The following is a 19,939-nucleotide window of genomic DNA, read 5'->3' as shown; positions in this document are numbered from 1 at the left end:
TGCAGCAGCACACTGAGCAGAAGGTTTCAACATATCATCAACGACACCTAGATTCCTTTCTTGGTTGGAGACTCCTAACGTGGAACCTTGCATGACGTAGCTATAATTTGGGCTCCTCTTTCCCACATTCATCACTTTGCACTTGCTCACATTAAACGTCATCTGCCATTTATAGACGCCCAGTCCCCCAGTCTCGTAAGGTCCTCTTGTAATTTTTCACAATCCTCCCGTGATTTAACTAACTTTGAATAACTTTGTGTCGTCAGCAAATTTAATTACCTCACTAGTTACCCCCATCTCTAGGTCATTTGGGGGTAGCATGAGGTAATTTCATTTTTGGCACGCATCTGCTACGCACGTCTGAAAAATATATATTTTTTCGGACGCGTGTAGGTCCTTACCCTAGGTCTATGGCTGGCGGTAAGGTCAGACACCCAAAATAGGCACGTGGCAATTTTGATTTTGCTGCACGTCCATTTTCGGCAAACATTTTTAAAAGGAATTTTTGGTACATGCGCTGAAAAATATTTCTGCGTGCGCCCAAAACCTGCGCCTACACTACCACAAGCCACTTTTTACTGCGGCTTAGTAAAAGGACCCCTAAGATTTAAGCTACAAATAATACAGGTGTTAAGAGATTGCTATGTAATTTTTACTCTGCTATCAATTTAAGGAATTACCCTTTTATTATTGTACTAGTAAAAAAGGTCCATTTCTGTTTGAAAGGAAACAGGCGCTAGTAAGGTCTTCCTCTGAGTGTGTATGTTTGAGAGAGTGTATGTGACTGTGTGAGAGAGGCTTCTGTTCCTGCTGCTGTGCATTCCCTGTGTTGTGCTGATTCGCTGCTCCCTGTATCGTGGCTCCGCCCCTCTCCCTTCTACTGGTCAATCTGGTGTGGGTTGTGTGACATCACTATTATCTACTCCAACATGATCCACGGTTCCAGGTAGCCTCAGAATGTTGGAGGTGTGAATTATTACATAGGATGATTTATTGTCTAATTGTAAGCCACACTGAACTCAATCGGCTAATGTGGGGCCTAAATGTCAATAAATGCAAAAGTGTAAAAAATGTATTTCAATTACCAGATGATGAATATGGACACAGCAATATTTCAAGTCATTTTCATTGTTTATTATTGTCATGAAAAGATACTTTCTTTATCTGCTTGACTACTTTAACAGGAGATATATACTGGAGAGTTTTAACCTGTGATTAATAGGTGCCAGTTTGTGATAAAACACTGTCAATTACTGGCTATATTTCCACTGATGTGATCAGTTTGAGTGCAGCAGTGTTTCTACATAATTTTACTTTAGAGCATTAATATATTTGATTTTTTTTTATGTGATCTTTTTCTCTGGGTTTGCATTTTGGCTTTATAATGATGCCCAAATACTACTAATAAAACTGTAAACTTATCCCTTACCCAGTGAGATCAGGGTCTGATAATTCTCCTTCATCACCTCCCTGTAAAGCTCCTTCTGCTCTTCATCTAAATACTCCCACTCCTCCTGGGAGAAAGAGACAGCGATTTCCTCAAATGTCACCCGCATCTGAAATACAAACCAGAAACTCACTCAGCATCTTCTGCATTGCATCCATGAGGAGATTTCCGAAAGCTGATGCTCACTGGGGCAGGGAAAGTTTTGCTGGATTCATATAATTTAGGACTACATAACACACACAGAAAGGCAGTATATCAAGTCCCATCCCCTTTCCCACAACAGGGTTATATTTTAGTCCACCCAGGGTTGGGGCTCAGCAAAGCAGAGGGACAGATTTTTGGATGTATATGATTTGCAGAGACCATCACAGAGCAGGATTATAGCAACTAGAAAGCTGGGACACAAAATCTTCCTTTGTAGGACCTCTGATCTCTCTCCCCACAGGAGGATCCCAGAGTCCCTACCCCAGGTCTGCTTGGGGTCCAGCCTGTGCAGTGTGTCCCAGGTTTGAAAGGTGCAGCAGTATTTGTAACAAATTAACAGGAAGATAGGGACAATCTCCTACCTGAACAGAAGCTCCTGCAGGCATTTTCCTCTAGGGATCTTTCTCTGGCTGAGGAGGAGGCGCTGAAGATTTGACTCTTGCAGTGCTGGGAGAAGGGACACAAGGGCAGAACCTGAGATTTAAAGCTGCAAATACCTTGTTAATCTGCAAATGAAAAAGTCTCGACCTCCTGCTCTGCTGCACAGACAAAGGACAAGTAGAGAGGGTGGGACTTTAGACTGAGAACTCCTGATCTGGTTCACAGCAAAGGAGGTTAGATTGAAAACAGTCTTTTCTTCTCTCCACCCCTTTTACTTCTGATTGGTCAGAATGTTAATCGTGGCGGGAAGAGGAGCTTTGTCCTTTCCAGGAGTTTCTCTTCCCTCCCTTATCAGTGGAAGAGGGCGGACTCTTCTACTGCTAGTCCCACCCCAGGCACGATTCTGACCAATCAGCACTAAAAGGGGTACAGTCAACAAGAAAAGGCTGCCAGCCTCGTCGACTCGTTTCTCTTAACAGGCTTAGCTCTCAATGTCCACAGGACGGAGGTTGACATTAATCTTTTACTTGTTCCATTCATTTGCAGATTAATTAGTAACTTCCAGCTCCAAATCTCAGCTTCAGCCCTTTTGTCCCTTCTTCCTGCACTGCAAAAGACAAATCCTTCAGCTCCTCTCCCTCAACCAGAAAAAAACCCAAATTAATTTCTAATCCTGCAAACTGCAAAAGGTTCCCCTCAGTTAGGAGATTGTCCCCAAATTCTTGTTTTGTTGCAAATACTGCTGCAGCTTTCTAACCTGGGACACTTTACAGTGGGGACCCCAAGCAGATCTGGGGCTAGGGAATGCAATTGTGGGACCCTCCTGTCCTGAGGGCAGGAGAGAAATCAGGGGTCCTACAAAGGGAGATTAGATTTTGTTTCTCAGATTCTGTGTAACTGGTTTCTAGTTGCAATAATTGCTTTGTAATAGTGTCTGCAAATTATATTAATCCTGGCAGAATTCTGTGCAACTGCTCAATGCAGTATTTAACGCAGAATTCCACAGCCATGCAAGATTTACCTTTTTCGCGCAGAATCGGAAAATTTAAAAACAAAAATCACAGGGTAGTACTGTGGGAATGGGGAGCGCAATTAGTTCTATCCCGCGGTAATGAGGATAAAAGGATGGCTGACTGGCCTGCTCCGCCCACCCCGAGCTTCAGTGGACCCTCCTCGGGCCCTGGTGGTCTAGTGGCCTCTGCGGAAGGAAAGAACCCCACTCTTTCCTGCCCGCTGCTGCTCTGCCTGATGCCGCAACTTCTTCAAAATGGCCTTTGAGACTTTTTTTTAGTTACATTTGTACCCCGCGCTTTCCCACTCATGGCAGGCTCAATGCGGCTTACATATACAGGTACTTATTTGTACCTGGGGCAATGGAGGGTTAAGTGACTTGCCCAGAGTCACAAGGAGCTGTGCCTGAAGTAGGAATTGAACTCAGTTCCTCAGTTCCCCAGGACCAGAGTCCACCATCCCAACCACTAGGCCACGCGGATGCATTCTGCAGGAAGTCACAGTGGTCATTTTAAAGAAGCCTTTGCAGCTCCTCCTACCGAACTGGATCGGTGAGTACAGGGTGGGGGATCTGTAACAATGTAGATAAACATAGAGTGTTTGTTCGGGGGGGGGGGGCTGAAAAAATGGGTGGAGTGTGTGGGCTCGAAGAGGTGGATGGACTATGGGTGCAGGGGGGGGGACTGGAAAAAGATGGAGTGTGGGGGAATGGAAAAATATGGATAGTATCTGCCTACATGGAGAGGGGCTGTAAGGTGGATTAAGTGTGGGTATAGGGAGGGAGGCTGGAAAATATATGGATGGTATCTACAGGGAGGAGGGCTGTAAAAAAGGTGGATGAAGTGTGGGTGCAGGAAGGGGGTTGGCAGTGACATACATAGCTTGGTTGCCATCTGGGGCGGAGCACCCCCTTCCCTCCAAGTGTGTCACCCCCCACCCTCCTCTCCCTCCAAGTATGTCAACCCCACTTCCACCCTCCCTCCTCCTGCTCCTCCAAGCAAAGAGTGGCTAGGGGACCGGCAGAGCTGAGCTGCGGGACTACTCAGTGTACCCCCTTACTACCTGCATATGGGACGGACTGGCCTCACTGGGGGGCTGGAAAAATGTAGATGGTATCTGTGTACAGGGGGGAGGGCTGTAAGAAAGGTGGATGAAGTGTGCGTGCAGGGAGGGGGCTGGGAATAAAGGTGGATGGCTGTGGGTGCAAAAATATTATTTAAACTATGACAAACTTGCAGAATTTTGAATATTTTTTGTGTGGAATTTCGCCAGGAGTATTATATATAAACAGAGAAATTTCTGCCTTTGACCTGCTGAGCCCCAGCATTGGGTGGTCTGAAATATTACTCCTGAAGGAGTTCTGCACAATGCAGAGTCCCCACAGACACAAAGACTGTGCAGAATTATGTGCAGTTCCCTTTGCAGACACAGCAGCCAGAAAGGAACTCTGTGACTCCCTCCCTCCACACTCATCGGTCTGGAAGAGGAGCTACACAGCCACAGGTTGGGCTGCTTCCTCATCTGCTGCCTTAGTTCCCAGTGGTTCTTTAAACTACATGGCTGTACAAAGGCCTGCGTGGCTCAATGGAACAGTCAGGACTGGGATGGCAGAGGAGCAGAAAGCAGCCTGACCTAAGGCTGTACAGCTTCTCCTTCTGCTCCTACAGCACAGGAGGAGGTCTTTGGAAAAATGTGGACAGTGGGTGCAGGGAGGGGGGCTGGAAAAATATGTGTGTGGGGGAGGCCTGGAAAAGGGTAGATGGAGTGTGAATGCAGGGAGGGAGGCTGGAAAAAGAGGTGCCTGCAGTGTATGTGCGGGCAGTGGGACTGAGAAAAAAGCTGGCTGGAGTCGGTGCGGGAGGGGGGCTGGAAAAAATATGGATGGTGTATGTGCAGGAGGGGAGGGGAACCGGAAGAAAAGTGGATGGAGTATGTATGCAGGGTGGAACAGGGAAAAGGTTGATGGAGTATGGGGGGGGGGCTGGAAAAGGGTGGATGGGGTGTGTGTGTGCCATGGGAATAAGGTGGGAGGTTTGCATGAAAGTGCATGAAAAAAAGGGGTGGGGTATTTTATGCCTGAGGGAGACGGCAGCCCTTATAATAGGGGAATTCTGCACAAAAAAATTAAAAATAAAGTGAGCTGGTTGATATTGTGTATCTGGATATTCAAAAGGCGTTTGACAAAGTACCTCCTGAAAGACTCCAGAGGAAATTGGGAGAGTCATGGGATAGGAGGTAGTGTCCTATTGTGGATTAAGAACTGGTTAAAAGATAGAAAACAGAGAGTAGGGTTAAATGGTCAGTATTCTCAATGGAAAAGAGTAGTTAGTGGGGTTCCCCAGGGGTCTATGCTGGGACCGTTGCTTTTTAAGATATTTATAAATGACCTAGAGATGGGGGTAACTAGTGAGGTAATTAAATTTGCTGACAACACAAAGTTATTCAAAGTTGTTAAATTATGGGAGGATTGTGAAAAATTAGGAGTCACCGACCAAGAAAGGGATCTAGTGTCGTCGTTGATGATACATTGAAACCTTTTGCTCAGTGTGCTGCGGCGGCTAAGAAAGCAAATAGAATGTTAGGTATTATTAGGAAAAGAAAGGAAAACAAACATGAGGACGATATAATGCCCTTGTATCGCTCCATGGTGCGACCGCACCTTGAATATTGTGTTCAATTCTGGTCACTGCACCTCAAAAAAGATATAGTGGAATTAGAAAAGGTGCAGAGGAGGATCCAAGATGGTGTCTAGCAGAGCGGACGTGCGTCTAGCTCTCTCCTAACTCCACTAAAATCTGCACACGGAGATTCGTTTACCATTATGGGCAAGTGAAAGGGTAAACCCAGTGCACTTATCTCCGCAGGCAGGGTGGAACCAGCTCCGTTGCGTCAGATGACTCTAGCAGAAGTGGGATTGCTGACGACGGGAGCTGGCGGTCTAGCTACGGGCGGTCCAGACAATCTTACTGACCTGAGCGCCGAGGGAGTCTCGTTGAGCCCTCCCCCAACGGCTGTACCCCCAAGGCCAGGAGAGAGGCAGGATTCAGTGGTGGAATGGAGCGAGGTATCCGGAAGTCGGTCCCCTGCGCTCGTTTGAGGAGACCCCGCTGCTTCAACGCCAGAAGGAACACCGTTGCAGGCGAGTGTATCGTCCACAGTGAATCTGAGCGTGCCCTCCGTAGTGCTGGGAGATTTGAAAAGACCTACAACTATTACCCTAGAAGCATTATGGGAAGCGATACAAGGCCTAAACTCCAACATACAACAGATTGCCCGAATCCTAACGGGAGAATTGGCGGAGGTAAAGCAAACTCAAATAGATATCTCTCTTAAAGTTGCAGAGCATACAACTAAATTGAATGTTTTGGACAATGACTTTAAAGTTGTGAAATCTTCAACAGAAATGTTGATGAAAAGCTCTAATTTTTAGCAGCGTAAAATAGATTTCTTTGAAAATCAAATTCGTATTAATAACTTACGTTTTCTTAATTTTCCAAAATATCCACTTATCCCAGCACTGGAAATGTTGAGAAAATATGTGCATGAGATACTGGGGGTCCCCTTCGAGGGATTCCCACCTATTATTAGAGTACAATACATTTCTGGTGCAAGAAGGGGTGATATTCCTCAAAATCCTCAAGCTGCTACGAATTTAACTGACTTCCTAGAAAGTTCTATGGAGGTTCAGCAGGACACAAATCACACCTTTGAATCATTGTGGGTTGAAATTCCATGTATAAAAGGGGAAAAAAAATGGTGATAGGAGTGTACTACCGTCTGCCTCGCCAGGATGAGCAGGTAGACACAGAAATGATAAAAGAAATCAGAGACGCGAACTAAATGGGCAATGTGATAATAATGGGCGACTTCAATTATCCAAATATAGACTGGGTAAATGTAACATCGGGACACGCTACAGAGATACAATTCCTTGATGAAATCAAGGACAACTTTATGGAGCAACTGGTGCAGGAGCCGACGAGAGAAGGAAAAATTCTAGACTTGGTCCTTAGTGGAGCGCATGATCTGGTGAGGGATGTTATGGTACTGGGGCCGCTTGATAACAGTGACCATAATATGATCAGTTTTGATATCGACCTTGAAGTAACTGTACACAGAAAGTCAAATACGTTAGCGTTTAACTTTAAAAAAGGAGACTATGATAAAATGAGAAGAACGGTAAAAAAAAAAAGTTAGGGGGGCAACTGAGAGAGTAAAAACTGTACAACAGGCGTGGACGCTGTTCAAAAATACCATCCTGGAGGCCCAGGCCATACATATTCCGCGAATTAGAAAAGAAAGACGGAACTCCAAAAGACTGCCGGCCTGGTTGAAAAGTGAGGTGAAGGAAGCTATTAGGGCTAAAAGAAACGCCTTCAGAAAATGGAAGGAGGAACCATCTGAAAATAACAAGAAGCAGCATAAGGAGTGTCAAAGCAAATGCAAGGCGCAGATAAAGAAGGCCAAGAGGGATTACAAAAAAAAGATAGCATTAGATGCAAAAAAACATAGTAAAAAAATTTTTCGGTATATTAAAAGCAGGAAGCTGGCAAAAGAATCGGTTGGGCCGCTGGATGACCGAGGGGTAAAAGGGGCGATTAAGGAAGACAAAGACGTAGTGGAGAGACTGAATGAATTCTTTGCTTCGGTCTTCACCGAGGAAGATTTGGGTGGGATACCGGTGTCAGAAATGGTATTTCAAGCGGACGAGTCGGAGAAACTTACTGACTTCACGGTAAACCTGGAGGACGTAATGGGGCAGTTCGGCAAACTGAAGAGTAGCAAATCTCATGGACCGGATGGTATTCATCCTAGAGTACTGATAGAACTGAAAAATGAGCTTGCGGAGCTACTGCTAGTGATATTAGATTGTAAGCTCTTTGAGCAGGGACTGTCTTTCTTCTATGTTTGTGCAGCGCTGCGTATGCCTTGTAGCGCTTTAGAAATGCTAAATAGTAGTAGTAGTAGTAGTAGTAGTGATATGCAACTTATCCTTAAAATCGAGCGTGGTACTGGAAGATTGGAGGGTGGCCAATGTAACGCCCATTAAAAAAAAAAGGCTCCAGGGGAGATCCGGGAAATTATAGACCGGTGAGTCTGACGTCGGTGCCGGGGAAAATGGTAGAGGCTATTATTAAAAACAAAATTACAGAGCACATCCGAGGACATGGATTACTGAGACCGAGTCAGCACGGCTTTTCTGTGGGGAAATCTTGTCTGACCAATTTACTTCAATTCTTTGAAGGAGTAAACAAACATGTGGACAAAGGGGAGCCGGTTGATATTGTATATCTGGATTTTCAAAAGGCGTTTGACAAGGTACCTCATGAAAGGCTACAGAGGAAATTGAAGGGTCATGGGATAGGAGGAAATGTCCTATTGTGGATTAAAAACTGGTTGAAGGATAGCAAACAGAGAGTGGGGTTAAATGGGCAGTATTCACAATGGAGAAGGGTAGCTAGTGGGGTTCCTCAGGGGTCTGTGCTAGGACCGCTGCTTTTTAATATATTTATAAATGATTTAGAGATGGGAGTAACTAGTGAGGTAATTAAATTTGCTGATGACACAAAGTTATTCAAAGTCGTTAACTCGCGACAGGATTGTGAAAAATTACAAGAGGACCTTACGAGACTGGGAGACTGGGCGGCTAAATGGCAGATGACGTTTAATGTGAGCAAGTGCAAGGTGATGCATGTGGGAAAAAAGAACCCGAATTATAGCTACGTCATGCAAGGTTCCACGTTAGGAGTTACGGACCAAGAAAGGAATCTGGGTGTCGTCGTCGATAACACACTGAAACCTTCTGCTCAGTGTGCTGCTGCAGCTAGGAAAGCGAATAGAATGTTGGGTATTATTAGGAAAGGTATGGAAAACAGGTGTGAGGATGTTATAATGCCGTTGTATCGCTCCATGGTGCGACCGCACCTTGAGTATTGTGTTCAATTCTGGTCGCCGCATCTCAAGAAAGATATAGTGAAATTGGAAAAGGTGCAGCGAAGGGCGACTAAAATGATAGCGGGTATGGGACGACTTCCCTATGAAGAAAGACTAAGGAGGCTAGGGCTATTCAGCTTGGAGAAGAGACGGCTGAGGGGAGACATGATAGAGGTATATAAAATAATGAGTGGAGTGGAACAGGTGGATGTGAAGCATCTGTTCACGCTTTCCAAAAATACTAGGACTAGGGGGCATGCGATTAAACTACAGTGTAGTAAATTTAAAACAAATCGGAGAAAGTTTTTCTTCACCCAACGTGTAATTAAACTCTGGAATTCATTGCCAGAAAATGTGGTGAAGGCGGTTAGCTTAGCAGAGTTTAAAAAGGGGTTGGACGGTTTCCTAAAGGACAAGTCCATAAACCGCTACTAAACGGACTTGGAAAAATCCAAAATCCCAGGAATAACATGTATAGAATGTTTGTACGTTGGGAAGCTTGCCAGGTGCCCTTGGCCTGGATTGGCCGCTGTCGTGGACAAGATGCTGGGCTCGATGGACCCTTGGTCTTTTCCCAGTTTGGCATTACTTATGTACTTATGTCATAACTGAGAGAACTACATTGCTTGTTACATTTGCTCTGCAAACAGATCGTAATAATATCCTGAGACTTTATTTTCGCCATATGAACTCCACTTTTCTAGGGTCAAAAATACAGATTTTTCCAGACTTTTCCAAGGATACCCAAAGAAGAAGAAAAGTTTTCCTGTTGTTAAAAGAAAGAGTTCTCCGTTTAGGAGGAACCTTTCAATTGAGGTTTCCCTGTAAACGTCTTATTACTATTAATTCCATATCATACATTTTCTTTGACCCAGAGAAATTACAAGAATTTATTTCCTCTAAAGAATAATGTTGTAATAGGCACTGTATTAGGCGCTACTCGGCTGTGATTTACCGTCACCTCTCTCTGTTCACTTAAATTGACTATTTTTAGATTTTACAGTTATTTTCCTAGATCTTGGATCATAATTTGTGGTCGATATAATGTTGGATAATTTCCACTTTGAACTGAATTTTCATTATTTTTGTCTTGATCGATTTATGTTGTATTGCATAAATGTAAATTTGAATAAAGCATAAATAAAAAATTAAAAAAAAAAAAAAAGAAAAGGTGCAGAGAAGGGTGACAAAAATGATAAAGGGGAAGGGATGACTTCCCTATGAGGAAAGGCTGAAACAGCTTGTTCTTTTCAGCTTGGAGAAAAGACAGCTGAGAGGAGAAATGATAGAGGTCTATAAAATAATGAGTGGAGTGGAATAGGTAGAGCTGGTTTACGCTTTCCAAAAATACTAGGACTAGGGGGCATGCGATGAAGCTACAAAGTAGTAAATTTAAAACGAATTGAAGAAAACTTTTCTTCACTCAGCGTGTAATTAAACTCTGTAATTCATTTCCAGAGAATGAAATAAAAGCAGTTAGCTTAGTGGGGTTTAAAAAAGGTTTGGATGGCTTCCTAAAGGAAACGTCCATAGACCATTATTAAAAATGGACTTGGGGAAAATCCACTGCTTATAAAATGTATTGTACTTTTTGGGGATCTCGCCAGGTACTTGTAACCTGGATTGGCCACTTTTGGATGCTGGGCTTGATGGACCTTCGGTCTGTCCCAGCATGGCAATACTTATGTACTTGTGTAACAAATCCCCCCATCTCCCCTCCCTCCTCCCCCTTCACAAACATCTCCTCTCCTATACTCCCTCTCTGCTGGATTTACAGGGGTACCTGAAAGGGCCTGAACTGTTATAGCTAAAGAGCTAGACTAGAGAATGACACCCAGGGTCAGGAGAAGCTGCAGTGGGAATCAAAGCCCCAAATATTTAAAAACCACAGAAGGATGAAGATCACAGTTGGGAGCAGGTACTAAAGATAACGAAGAAGAAAGTAGAACATGCTACACTTATAGAAGAAGAAGAACTTAAATTCATAGGATCCAATAATTAATTCTAAGTGACAGCTGAAGCACCAAAACTGTTCAGATATGAAGAAAACAGAAATATCAAAATAAACTGTTTAGAGAGAAACCAAAACAGTCTTGAAGGACATTAGTATGACGGAAACACCACCAACTACATGAAATAGAAACATTGTGGAGAAATTGATTTCAAGATCCTGTATAGCACAATTAAGAAATAGAATGGATGCCCTGGATATGGAGAATCTGGATAAAGCAAATATCAGATCAGTAGGATGAACTGAAGTAACAACAATAAAGATGGGAAGCAGGTTAAAAAGAGTCCCAAACTGAAGGAGCATTAACTCAGGCCTCCGAATGATCCATTTTTTGTATTAGTTACCATCACTCTGTTCGTCTGTCCAATTTAGATTGTAAGCTCTGTTGAGCAGGGACTGTCTTTTCATGTTAATTTGTACAGCACTGCGTAAGTCTAGCAGCGCTATAGAAATGTTTAATAGTAGTAGTAGTAATCACTCAACCAATCCTAACTGCAAAAATCAATTGGTCAAGCAGACAATATGCAAATCTGCACACTTTATACTGCCTCTCTGATTGGAGGAGTCAGAGCACAATGACATTGGTACAGCCAATCAGACTTGCTATCACATGGCAGTTAGACAGAAGGCAGATGAGGAATGCAGAGGTACCATGATTGACTGTACCAGTGGTGTAGCCAGACCTGACATTTTGGGTGAGCCTGGAGCTAATATGGGTGGGCACTATGTATATAGGTATGATGGATTTCTAAGTAGTCTGCCCAACAGCTGCCCTGCATCAATATAAACCACATATATACTTAATAGAAAAACAGATATTTGTAATACATTATCCCATATCTTAAACTTGACCAGACATAAGTCTGCAATAATGGCAAACATCTCACTACACATGACAGGATCCTGCAATATAATTACAGCAATAGCATAGATCCTTCAAACTTTGCTTTATAACAAATGCCTGATTAAGTAAACGTTGAAGTCTTTTTCACTTCCTCTAGCTCTACTCTATCTCCCTTCTGATGCTGACAAAATAAAATGTGGTACATATCCTTCAACTTTACATTATAATATATATGCCTTATTAAGCTGTATTAATCAAACATTTAAATTTTGGTAAATATACCTTTGAAGACATTTTCCTTTTCTACCTACTATGGAATTTGTCGCATATAGAAAACATAGCTAGAATGTTTCCTCTTATAGCTTTCCATAGGAAAAATGTATTTAAATTCGGGTATCACCTCAATAATAGCAACACAAAATCCCTTCACCTCCAGGTACTTTGTGAAGTAAGAGAAAATCCTGCAAAGTAACTTCTTAGAGTCTATGTTGCAAACTTTAACCAATTCTGAATACAAATGCCAATAACAGTACCTTTAAAAAGGCAGCAGTGAATACACACAACAGCAATTCGCATCTCATTGGAAAGGCCAGACAAGTCAGAATCCTAGATCCACACAAACTACATGCCAGCAAAATCTCTCACCCGCTGGATCACACGCAGAACACAGACCAACCCTCATCAATTATAGAATTAAGGACCAAAAATCAGAAATTGTCTTGTAGCCTGGCATCAGTCCTTCGCTTCCTTACCCCCCTAACCATCCTTGTAGCCTGGCATCGGCCTTTCCCTTCCCTATCCCACCATGATCCAGCCCTTCTACTCTACCCCCACTATCCATTCCCATAGCCCAGCATCAGTCCTTCCCTTCCCCACCATCCATCTGATAACTAGGCATCTGCCCCACCCCTCCCTGCACGCAGCCTAGCATTAGCCCTGTCCTACCCCCTTACCCATAACTCCCTAGTATGGCATCCCCTCACCCCCACCCAGAAACCTGCCCACATTAAATATAAAGCTTTTAAATAATAACAATATTATTATTATTTTAGCCTGGGCACTGCAGAGACTTCCCCACCCAAAAACCCACCAACATAAAAAAATACAACTTTTTAAAAAAACTTGGGCATTGAGCCCACCCCCACCCAAAAACACATTTAAATTTGTTGGTGGGTTTCTGGGTGGGCTCGTCACTGTCTAGGGGGGGAACTCTTCACTCTCCCCTCCACCCCCCATGCGAGCATTTAAGGCATACCTTTGCTGGCAGGGATGCCGACTATCTTTCTCTTTTGATCTAGGCACAGGAAAAAAAAGATTTTAAATGCTCCCAGGTTTCAACCTAATTCATGTTTAATGTGGGAATATAAATGTTATAAATAACTTAAAACAAGTAAATAAATAGATAGAAACTCTGGATGTTGAGCACCTGATTCTCATAATATATCTATTTTAGTGGCTCTTTCCAGGAGAAAAAAAATCTCTACATGAATACAATAGTGCTAGAGTGTCCCTATAATCTGCCACTCCTCCAAATGACACACTAATTACGATTTATAACAATTTACTACTTTACCTATGAAAAGCTGGCATGTTTGAACATATAAGTGAGATTAAATAAACATGCTACCAACATTAAAGAACGACAACATGGCGCAGCAGCTCAAACGACTACTTGCTTTGTTTGGGATGATGGTAGGGGAAAGAGACAAACTTCTGAGGAATCTTGACTAGATTGATGCATAAAGGTGGAAGCAGGAGGTATATGCAAGTGATGAAATACACAAAGCAGTCATGGCATGCAAATTTCTGAAAGCTGCATGAAAACAAACAGTACTCTATTGTAACTAGCAGTGCAATTGCCCCGGGATATTTATCAAAGAATGTTTCTCTACAGGTTGTAAAAGAGAGCTCTGTAATCAAACACTCAGGTATGCTTTTTCAAAACAGACCCAGCCTACACATTTCAGCAATCACAGGAATCCTGACACTTGGAACCTCTTCCCTTTTGAAAGCAGGGTACAGGATTAACATATCTAACTTCTTTGAGCTGCAGCCCTGCCTTCACTGTTGCCGGCTTCCAAGTCCCGGCCTGTACTTCGGTGGCCTGAAGGCTGAAGCAAGAACCTTGAGCTGCAAACCTCATGTTTGTGGCAGAAATTTCCTGTGACACTGGTCTGCATGCCATGGGGAACGGAGGTAAGGCAAGGCAGGCAGAGAGCTCCTGTTTTTTTTTTTTGCTGCGTGTGTGGCTGTGAGCACAGCCAATGAGGCTGGAGCCCTGGCAATTTCCTTAAGCCAAAGACAGAATCGATTGGTGGATCAGGCGAAACTGGGTGGGCCTGAGCTATGATTGGGTGGGCCTGGGCCCACCCAGGCCCACCCATAGCTACGCCCCTGGACTGTACATAATAGCAACACTGTGTCACCTTCAAGGTCTTGACGCTGAGAAAGTCCCTGGTACCAATATTTCAGCACATAAATAGTAGAAAACAAAGAAAAATGTCCAGATTCATTCTTCATACTCTGGCAGCATCACCTTGGCAGTAGTGACAGGTCTGGGGTGCTTTGCAGCAGAATCCATGAAGGTTTGGTTCTGGCCTCATATGCACACAAAATAGAAACTGACCAAATTTTGGTTTTGGCTTCGGTACCAAACCCAAGCCGAAACCCACATTCAGCCTTGTTCTGGTTTCAGCTAAACATCACATTTTCTGTTGAAACCAAAACTTTTTTTGCGGCTCATAGGTCTCCACCTCACTTCACCCTTCCTCAAATATGACAAGCCCACCCTTAGGCTGCTAGTGCTGCTCCCCTCCACAAGCCCACCCCTAGGCTGCAGCTGCTGCTGCTCTTAGGCTTATCTTACTGCTCTGGTGATCTAGTGACACATTAGGGCAGGATCAATTCCCAGCCATTCATACCCAGCTTATGTCCTCCAGTCAAAATGGTTGTTATGACTCTCAGCGGCAGCACGAGATTGCCACTGGAGCGTCATGGCAGCCATTGTGTGATTTGAGCCAGCACAGCCAGGAGCCAGTCTACAATTCCAAAGCTATATGAGTGTAGGAAGTGCCAGATGATTAATAACCAACATCTTATTCTGTGATGTGAATCTTTTGGTGAATTTCTAGACGTGAGAGTAAAGCTTTTATTACACTCAGTACATATATATGCTTTTTCTCCTGTGTGGCTCCTCTGGTGAAATTTTAGAGTTGAAAGTTCAGTGAACCTTTTATTACACTCAGTACATCTAAATGGTTTGTGGCCTGTGTGGATCATCTGGTGAACTTTTAGATGTGAAAGGCGAGTGAAGCTTTTATTACACTCAGTACATATAAATGGTTTGTCTCCTGTGTGAGGCTTTTAGACTTGAAAGGTGAATGAAGCTTTTATTACACTCAGTACATAGAAATTGTTTGTTTTCTTTGTGAATCTTTTGGTGAGATTTTAGATCTGAAACCCAAATGAAGCTTTTATTACACTCAGTACATATATATGTTTTTTCACCTGTGTGGCTTCTCTGGTGAATTTTTAGATGTGAAAGTTGAGTGAAGCTTTTATTACTCTGATATTATACTTTAAATTGACTCAAATACCTTTCATGCTTCAGATGATCTAAATGCACCTATGTTTAAATTGTACTGCTTATACTGCACTGCTGAAACTGTACTGCTTACACAGTACTGCTCAAACTATACTGCGTATACTGTATGCTTATGCACTGCTTAATGCTTAAGTTGTACTGCTTATACTACATTGCTTATACTGTACTGCGTACACTGTAGGCTCTCCAACTACACCCTCTAAACATCCTTTACAACATCCTTTAGATGAGACATTACCCACTGTTAACACAAACATCATTCACTAATACCTTCAGCACAACCATATACCACGAACCATAGCCAATATGAACACCAAAGAACAACTCATGATAATTTACTTCATCCCCCTAATCCACTACGCATGGACCACCCCCAACTTAAACAACAACCTACCCACAATACATAAACCCTACAGACAACCCATTACAACTTACCAGACCAAAAGAATAACAACCAACTAAAAGGAAAAACAAATACATACGGAAATAACCAACAGAAAGGGAAGAAAGGAAACAACAAAACTAAAAACCAAGACAACAGGCAACTAATAAAAATTAATACATCTACGGCCTGGTTCACACCTTACCATCCAATCCAACTGGGATACGTAAACGCCAGGTCAGTAGTAAACAAAACAGAGATTATAACAGACTGGATCACCACAGACAATCTTGACCTCCTATTCATAACTGAAACCTGGATCCACGACCTTAAAGATCCCATAATCCTAGATTTATGCCCACCAGGATACAAAATTACCCACTGGACAAGAAACGGGAAAAGAGGAGGTGGTATAGCCATAATATACAAATCGGAGTTCACCATCACAACCACAGCTGAATCCATCCTACCTCAACTTGAAATTGCCTCGGTAAGAATCAATCACCCAAACTTGCAGGAACACCTTAACGCAATCCTACTTTACAGACAGCCAGGCAACTGGCAAGACTCCCAAACACACCTCATGGACTTCATCTCGAATACATGTGTCTCTACTTCAAACCTTATCATAATAGGCGATATTAACCTGCACCTGGAAGATCTTACCTCTACAAGTACCCAAGAATGCAAAGAATTCCTACAATTATGGGATCTTCACGTACCAAACGCACAACCAACACACACTAAAGGACACACACTAGACATTATCATATATAAATTCGATCCAGACTTAAACCTTATACTAGCAGATACAAAATGGATACCCACACCGTGGTCAGACCACTACAAAGCATACATCTCCCTCCAATGGCGAACGAAAACCACAATCAAAAAACAAGAATGAAAAACCTACACCACGAAAGGAAAAATAGACCCGGTAATATTCTGGCAACCGATCTACTATAACGGATGGACAACAAATACAGACACAACCCAATTCCTTCTAGAATGGGATGATAGATGTAGAACAATATTAGACAACATTGCCCCAACTCAAACCAGAACCTCGCACAGAAAGAATTCAATACCGTGGTTCAACGAGGAACTGAAAAAACTCAAAACACAAGTTAGGAAATTAGAACGTGCGTGGAATAAAAAGAAAGACAATACCACACTTAACGCTTGGAAACAACTCTGAAGAAAATATAAATATACCATAAGACAAACCAAAAGACTATACTACAAAACTGAAATTGGACCAAAATATAAGGACACACACAAACTCTTCCAACTTGTGAATAAACTACTAGACACCACACCAGTCACGAACAACAACAAAGACACACCAGGAGCTGACAACCTCGCGAAGTACTTCAAGGAGAAAATAGAAAAACTGCGACTTAAAATACCTGCCAGCCCCTTCGAATACGCTACACTCCTAGACTGTCTAGACCCAGACCCTGGAGCATACCCAGCAGATAGAACTTGGACTGTATTCGAGATACTATCGGAAGATCTCATCTTCCAAACGCTTAAAAGATTCTCCAAATCTCACTGCAAACTAGATATATGCCCAAACAACCTTATGAAATCGGCCCCCCAACACTTTGTAGCAGATCTAACGAAACACGTGAATTTTATGCTACAAAATGGACTCTTCCCAAAGGAGAAAGGAAACATTCTACTCACCCCCATACCCAAAGAAAAATGCGAGTGAATAAACCAACTATAGACCAGTAGCATCCATTCCTTTAATAACCAAAATAACAGAAGGGATGGTGACCAAACAACTCACAGAATATCTAAATAAGTTCTCAATACTACATGACTCCCAGTCAGGATTTCGTTCTAATCACAGTACTGGAACAGTACTAGTTACGCTCATGAGTAAATTCAAACAAACAATTGCAACCGGCAAGAACATACTACTCCTACAATTCGACATGTCAAGTGCCTTCGACATGTTTGATCATGGAATTCTACTACACATCCTTGAATACTTCGGTATCAGAGGCAACGTTCTTAATTGGTTTAAGGGATTCCTAACCACACGCTCATATGAAGTGACGTCAAACTCAATCACATCAGCCACATGGATACCCGAATGTGGAGTTCCACAAGGATCCCCCCTTCACCGACCATATTCAACCTAATGATGATACCCTTGGCCAAACTACTATCAAACCAAAATCTCAACCCATACATATACGCTGATGATGTAATGATCTACATCCCATTCAAACAAGACCTAAAAGAAATTGCCAACGACATCAACCAAAGTCTACATATTATGCATTCATGGGCAGATGCATTTCAGTTGAAACTCAACGCAGAAAAAACCCAATGCCTAATACTCACATCTCAACACAATACGAACAAATTTACCACTATCAACACACCAAAACTAAATTTACCAATTTCAGAAATCCTAAAAATTCTTGGAGTTACCACTGATCGACACCTAACACTTGAGAACCACAGCCAAAAAGATGTTCCACTCAATGTGGAAATTAAAAACAGTAAGACCATTCTTCCCAAGGAACATCTTCCGGAATCTAGTACAATCATTGGTACTCAGTCATCTCGACTACTGCAACTCACTTTACGCTGGCTGCAAAGAACAAATACTCAAAAAACTCCAAACAGCCCAGAAAACGGCAGCTAGACTCATATTCGGAAAATCAAAATATGAAAGTGCAAAACCCCTACGAGAGAAGCTCCACTGGCTCCCACTCAAAGAACGCATTACATTCAAAATATGTACCCTAACTCACAAAATCATCCATGGCGACGCCCCAGCCTACATGTCTGACCTGATAGACCTACCACCTGTTATGATGGTGGTCAGAACCCCTCTCAAACTTATCTTTTTCCTGGGGGTCAGCTTCTTAGCTGGCTTCTGTTTCTTTTGTCTGTCCTTTCTGAGCTATCTCTCTCTCTCTATGCTGGCAGCTTCCAGCAGCATGACTCTAATTGTTTCACTTTACTACAGCTGTGTGTGTGGACTGAGTTAGCTCTACCTCTCTTTGGGTGTACTGGCTTCAAGTGCTTCACGGTGCTGCATTGGTGTGGGTTGGGCCTCTCTGGGTTTCAGTGTGCTGTCTGCCTGGGTCTAGGGAGTGTGACATCATCAGGGAGGGCCTTGATAAGGAAGTGGTGTTCTTCCCTTCAGGGCCTTTGCAACGTTTGCTTTAGGTAGGGTGGTGCAGTGTGCACTTCTGACTTTGTGTCTAGTTTCCCTGCTTGCTTTTGCTAAAGGTCCAGGTTAGTGTTAGTGCAGTGTGCACTGGTGACTGTGTGTTTAGCTTTCCTCCTTTTCCCTTGTGGTTCCCTGCTTTTCCCTCTGGGTAGGGTTACCATTTTGTGTCCTCTGAAAAAGAGGACACATGTCACGCCCCCTACCCCGCCCCCGCCACGCCTCATGCCCCGCCCCTGCCACGCCCCCTTCAGGTCCGGGTTCCGCCCCTATTCCCCCCCCCCCGTCACATAGTCCCCTCCCCCCATCACATACCCCCCCCCCTCACTTACTGTCTAGCCCTGGTGGTCTAGTAGCGTCTTCTCTTCGGGGCAGGAAAGAGCCCCCTCTTTCCTGCCCGGAGCGCTGCCTGCCCTTGCCTGCTGCATCCTCCTCGGTCTGGCTGGGGATTCAAAATGGCCACCGAGAGTTGAAGCGGCCTCGCGAGAGTTCAACTCTCGGCGGCCATTTTGAATCCCCAGCCAGACCGAGAAGGATGATAGACAGGGGAGGCAGCGCTCCGGGCAGGAAAGAGGGGGCTCTTTCCTGCCCCGAAGACGTCACTAGACCACCAGGGAACATGGTAAGGAAGGGGAGGGGAGGGAACGGGAGACCACGCGCCGATCGCCCGCCCACACGCCCACCGCACGCACGCGCCTGCCCGCACCCGCGCCCACGTTTGTCCAGAAATCCGGACAAACGTGGGCGCGGGCAAAATCCGCCGGACGCCCCGGACATGCCCTCAAAAAGAGGACATGTCCGGGGAAATCCGGACGTATGGTAACCCTACCTCTGGGTGCTTTAGAAGCACTTCTGTGTCTAGGGCTTTGGAAGCTCTGCTGTGTTTGGTGCTTTAGAAGCACGGTTGTGTTTGGTGCTTTGGAAG

General features: G+C 43.7%; 1 protein-coding gene across 1 annotated transcript in view; it reads right to left on the bottom strand.

The window, feature by feature from the left end:
• Positions 1–1,520, bottom strand: part of LOC115463439 (oocyte zinc finger protein XlCOF6-like) — an 87,135-nt gene extending 85,615 nt beyond the window's left edge. The window contains exon 1 of the mRNA XM_030193937.1: positions 1,430–1,520. Within this exon, the coding sequence (XP_030049797.1) occupies positions 1,430–1,463 (34 nt within the window). The 5' untranslated portion in view covers positions 1,464–1,520. The remainder of the gene's footprint in view (positions 1–1,429) is intronic.
• Between the last annotated feature and the right edge of the window lie 18,419 nt (positions 1,521–19,939).

Source organism: Microcaecilia unicolor, chromosome 1 (assembly GCF_901765095.1).
Source record: "Microcaecilia unicolor chromosome 1, aMicUni1.1, whole genome shotgun sequence".
In the NCBI taxonomy this organism is placed as follows: Eukaryota; Metazoa; Chordata; class Amphibia; order Gymnophiona; family Siphonopidae; genus Microcaecilia; species Microcaecilia unicolor.
Note: the sequence above shows the minus strand (reverse complement) of the source record. Positions and strands in the feature narration are given on the sequence as shown.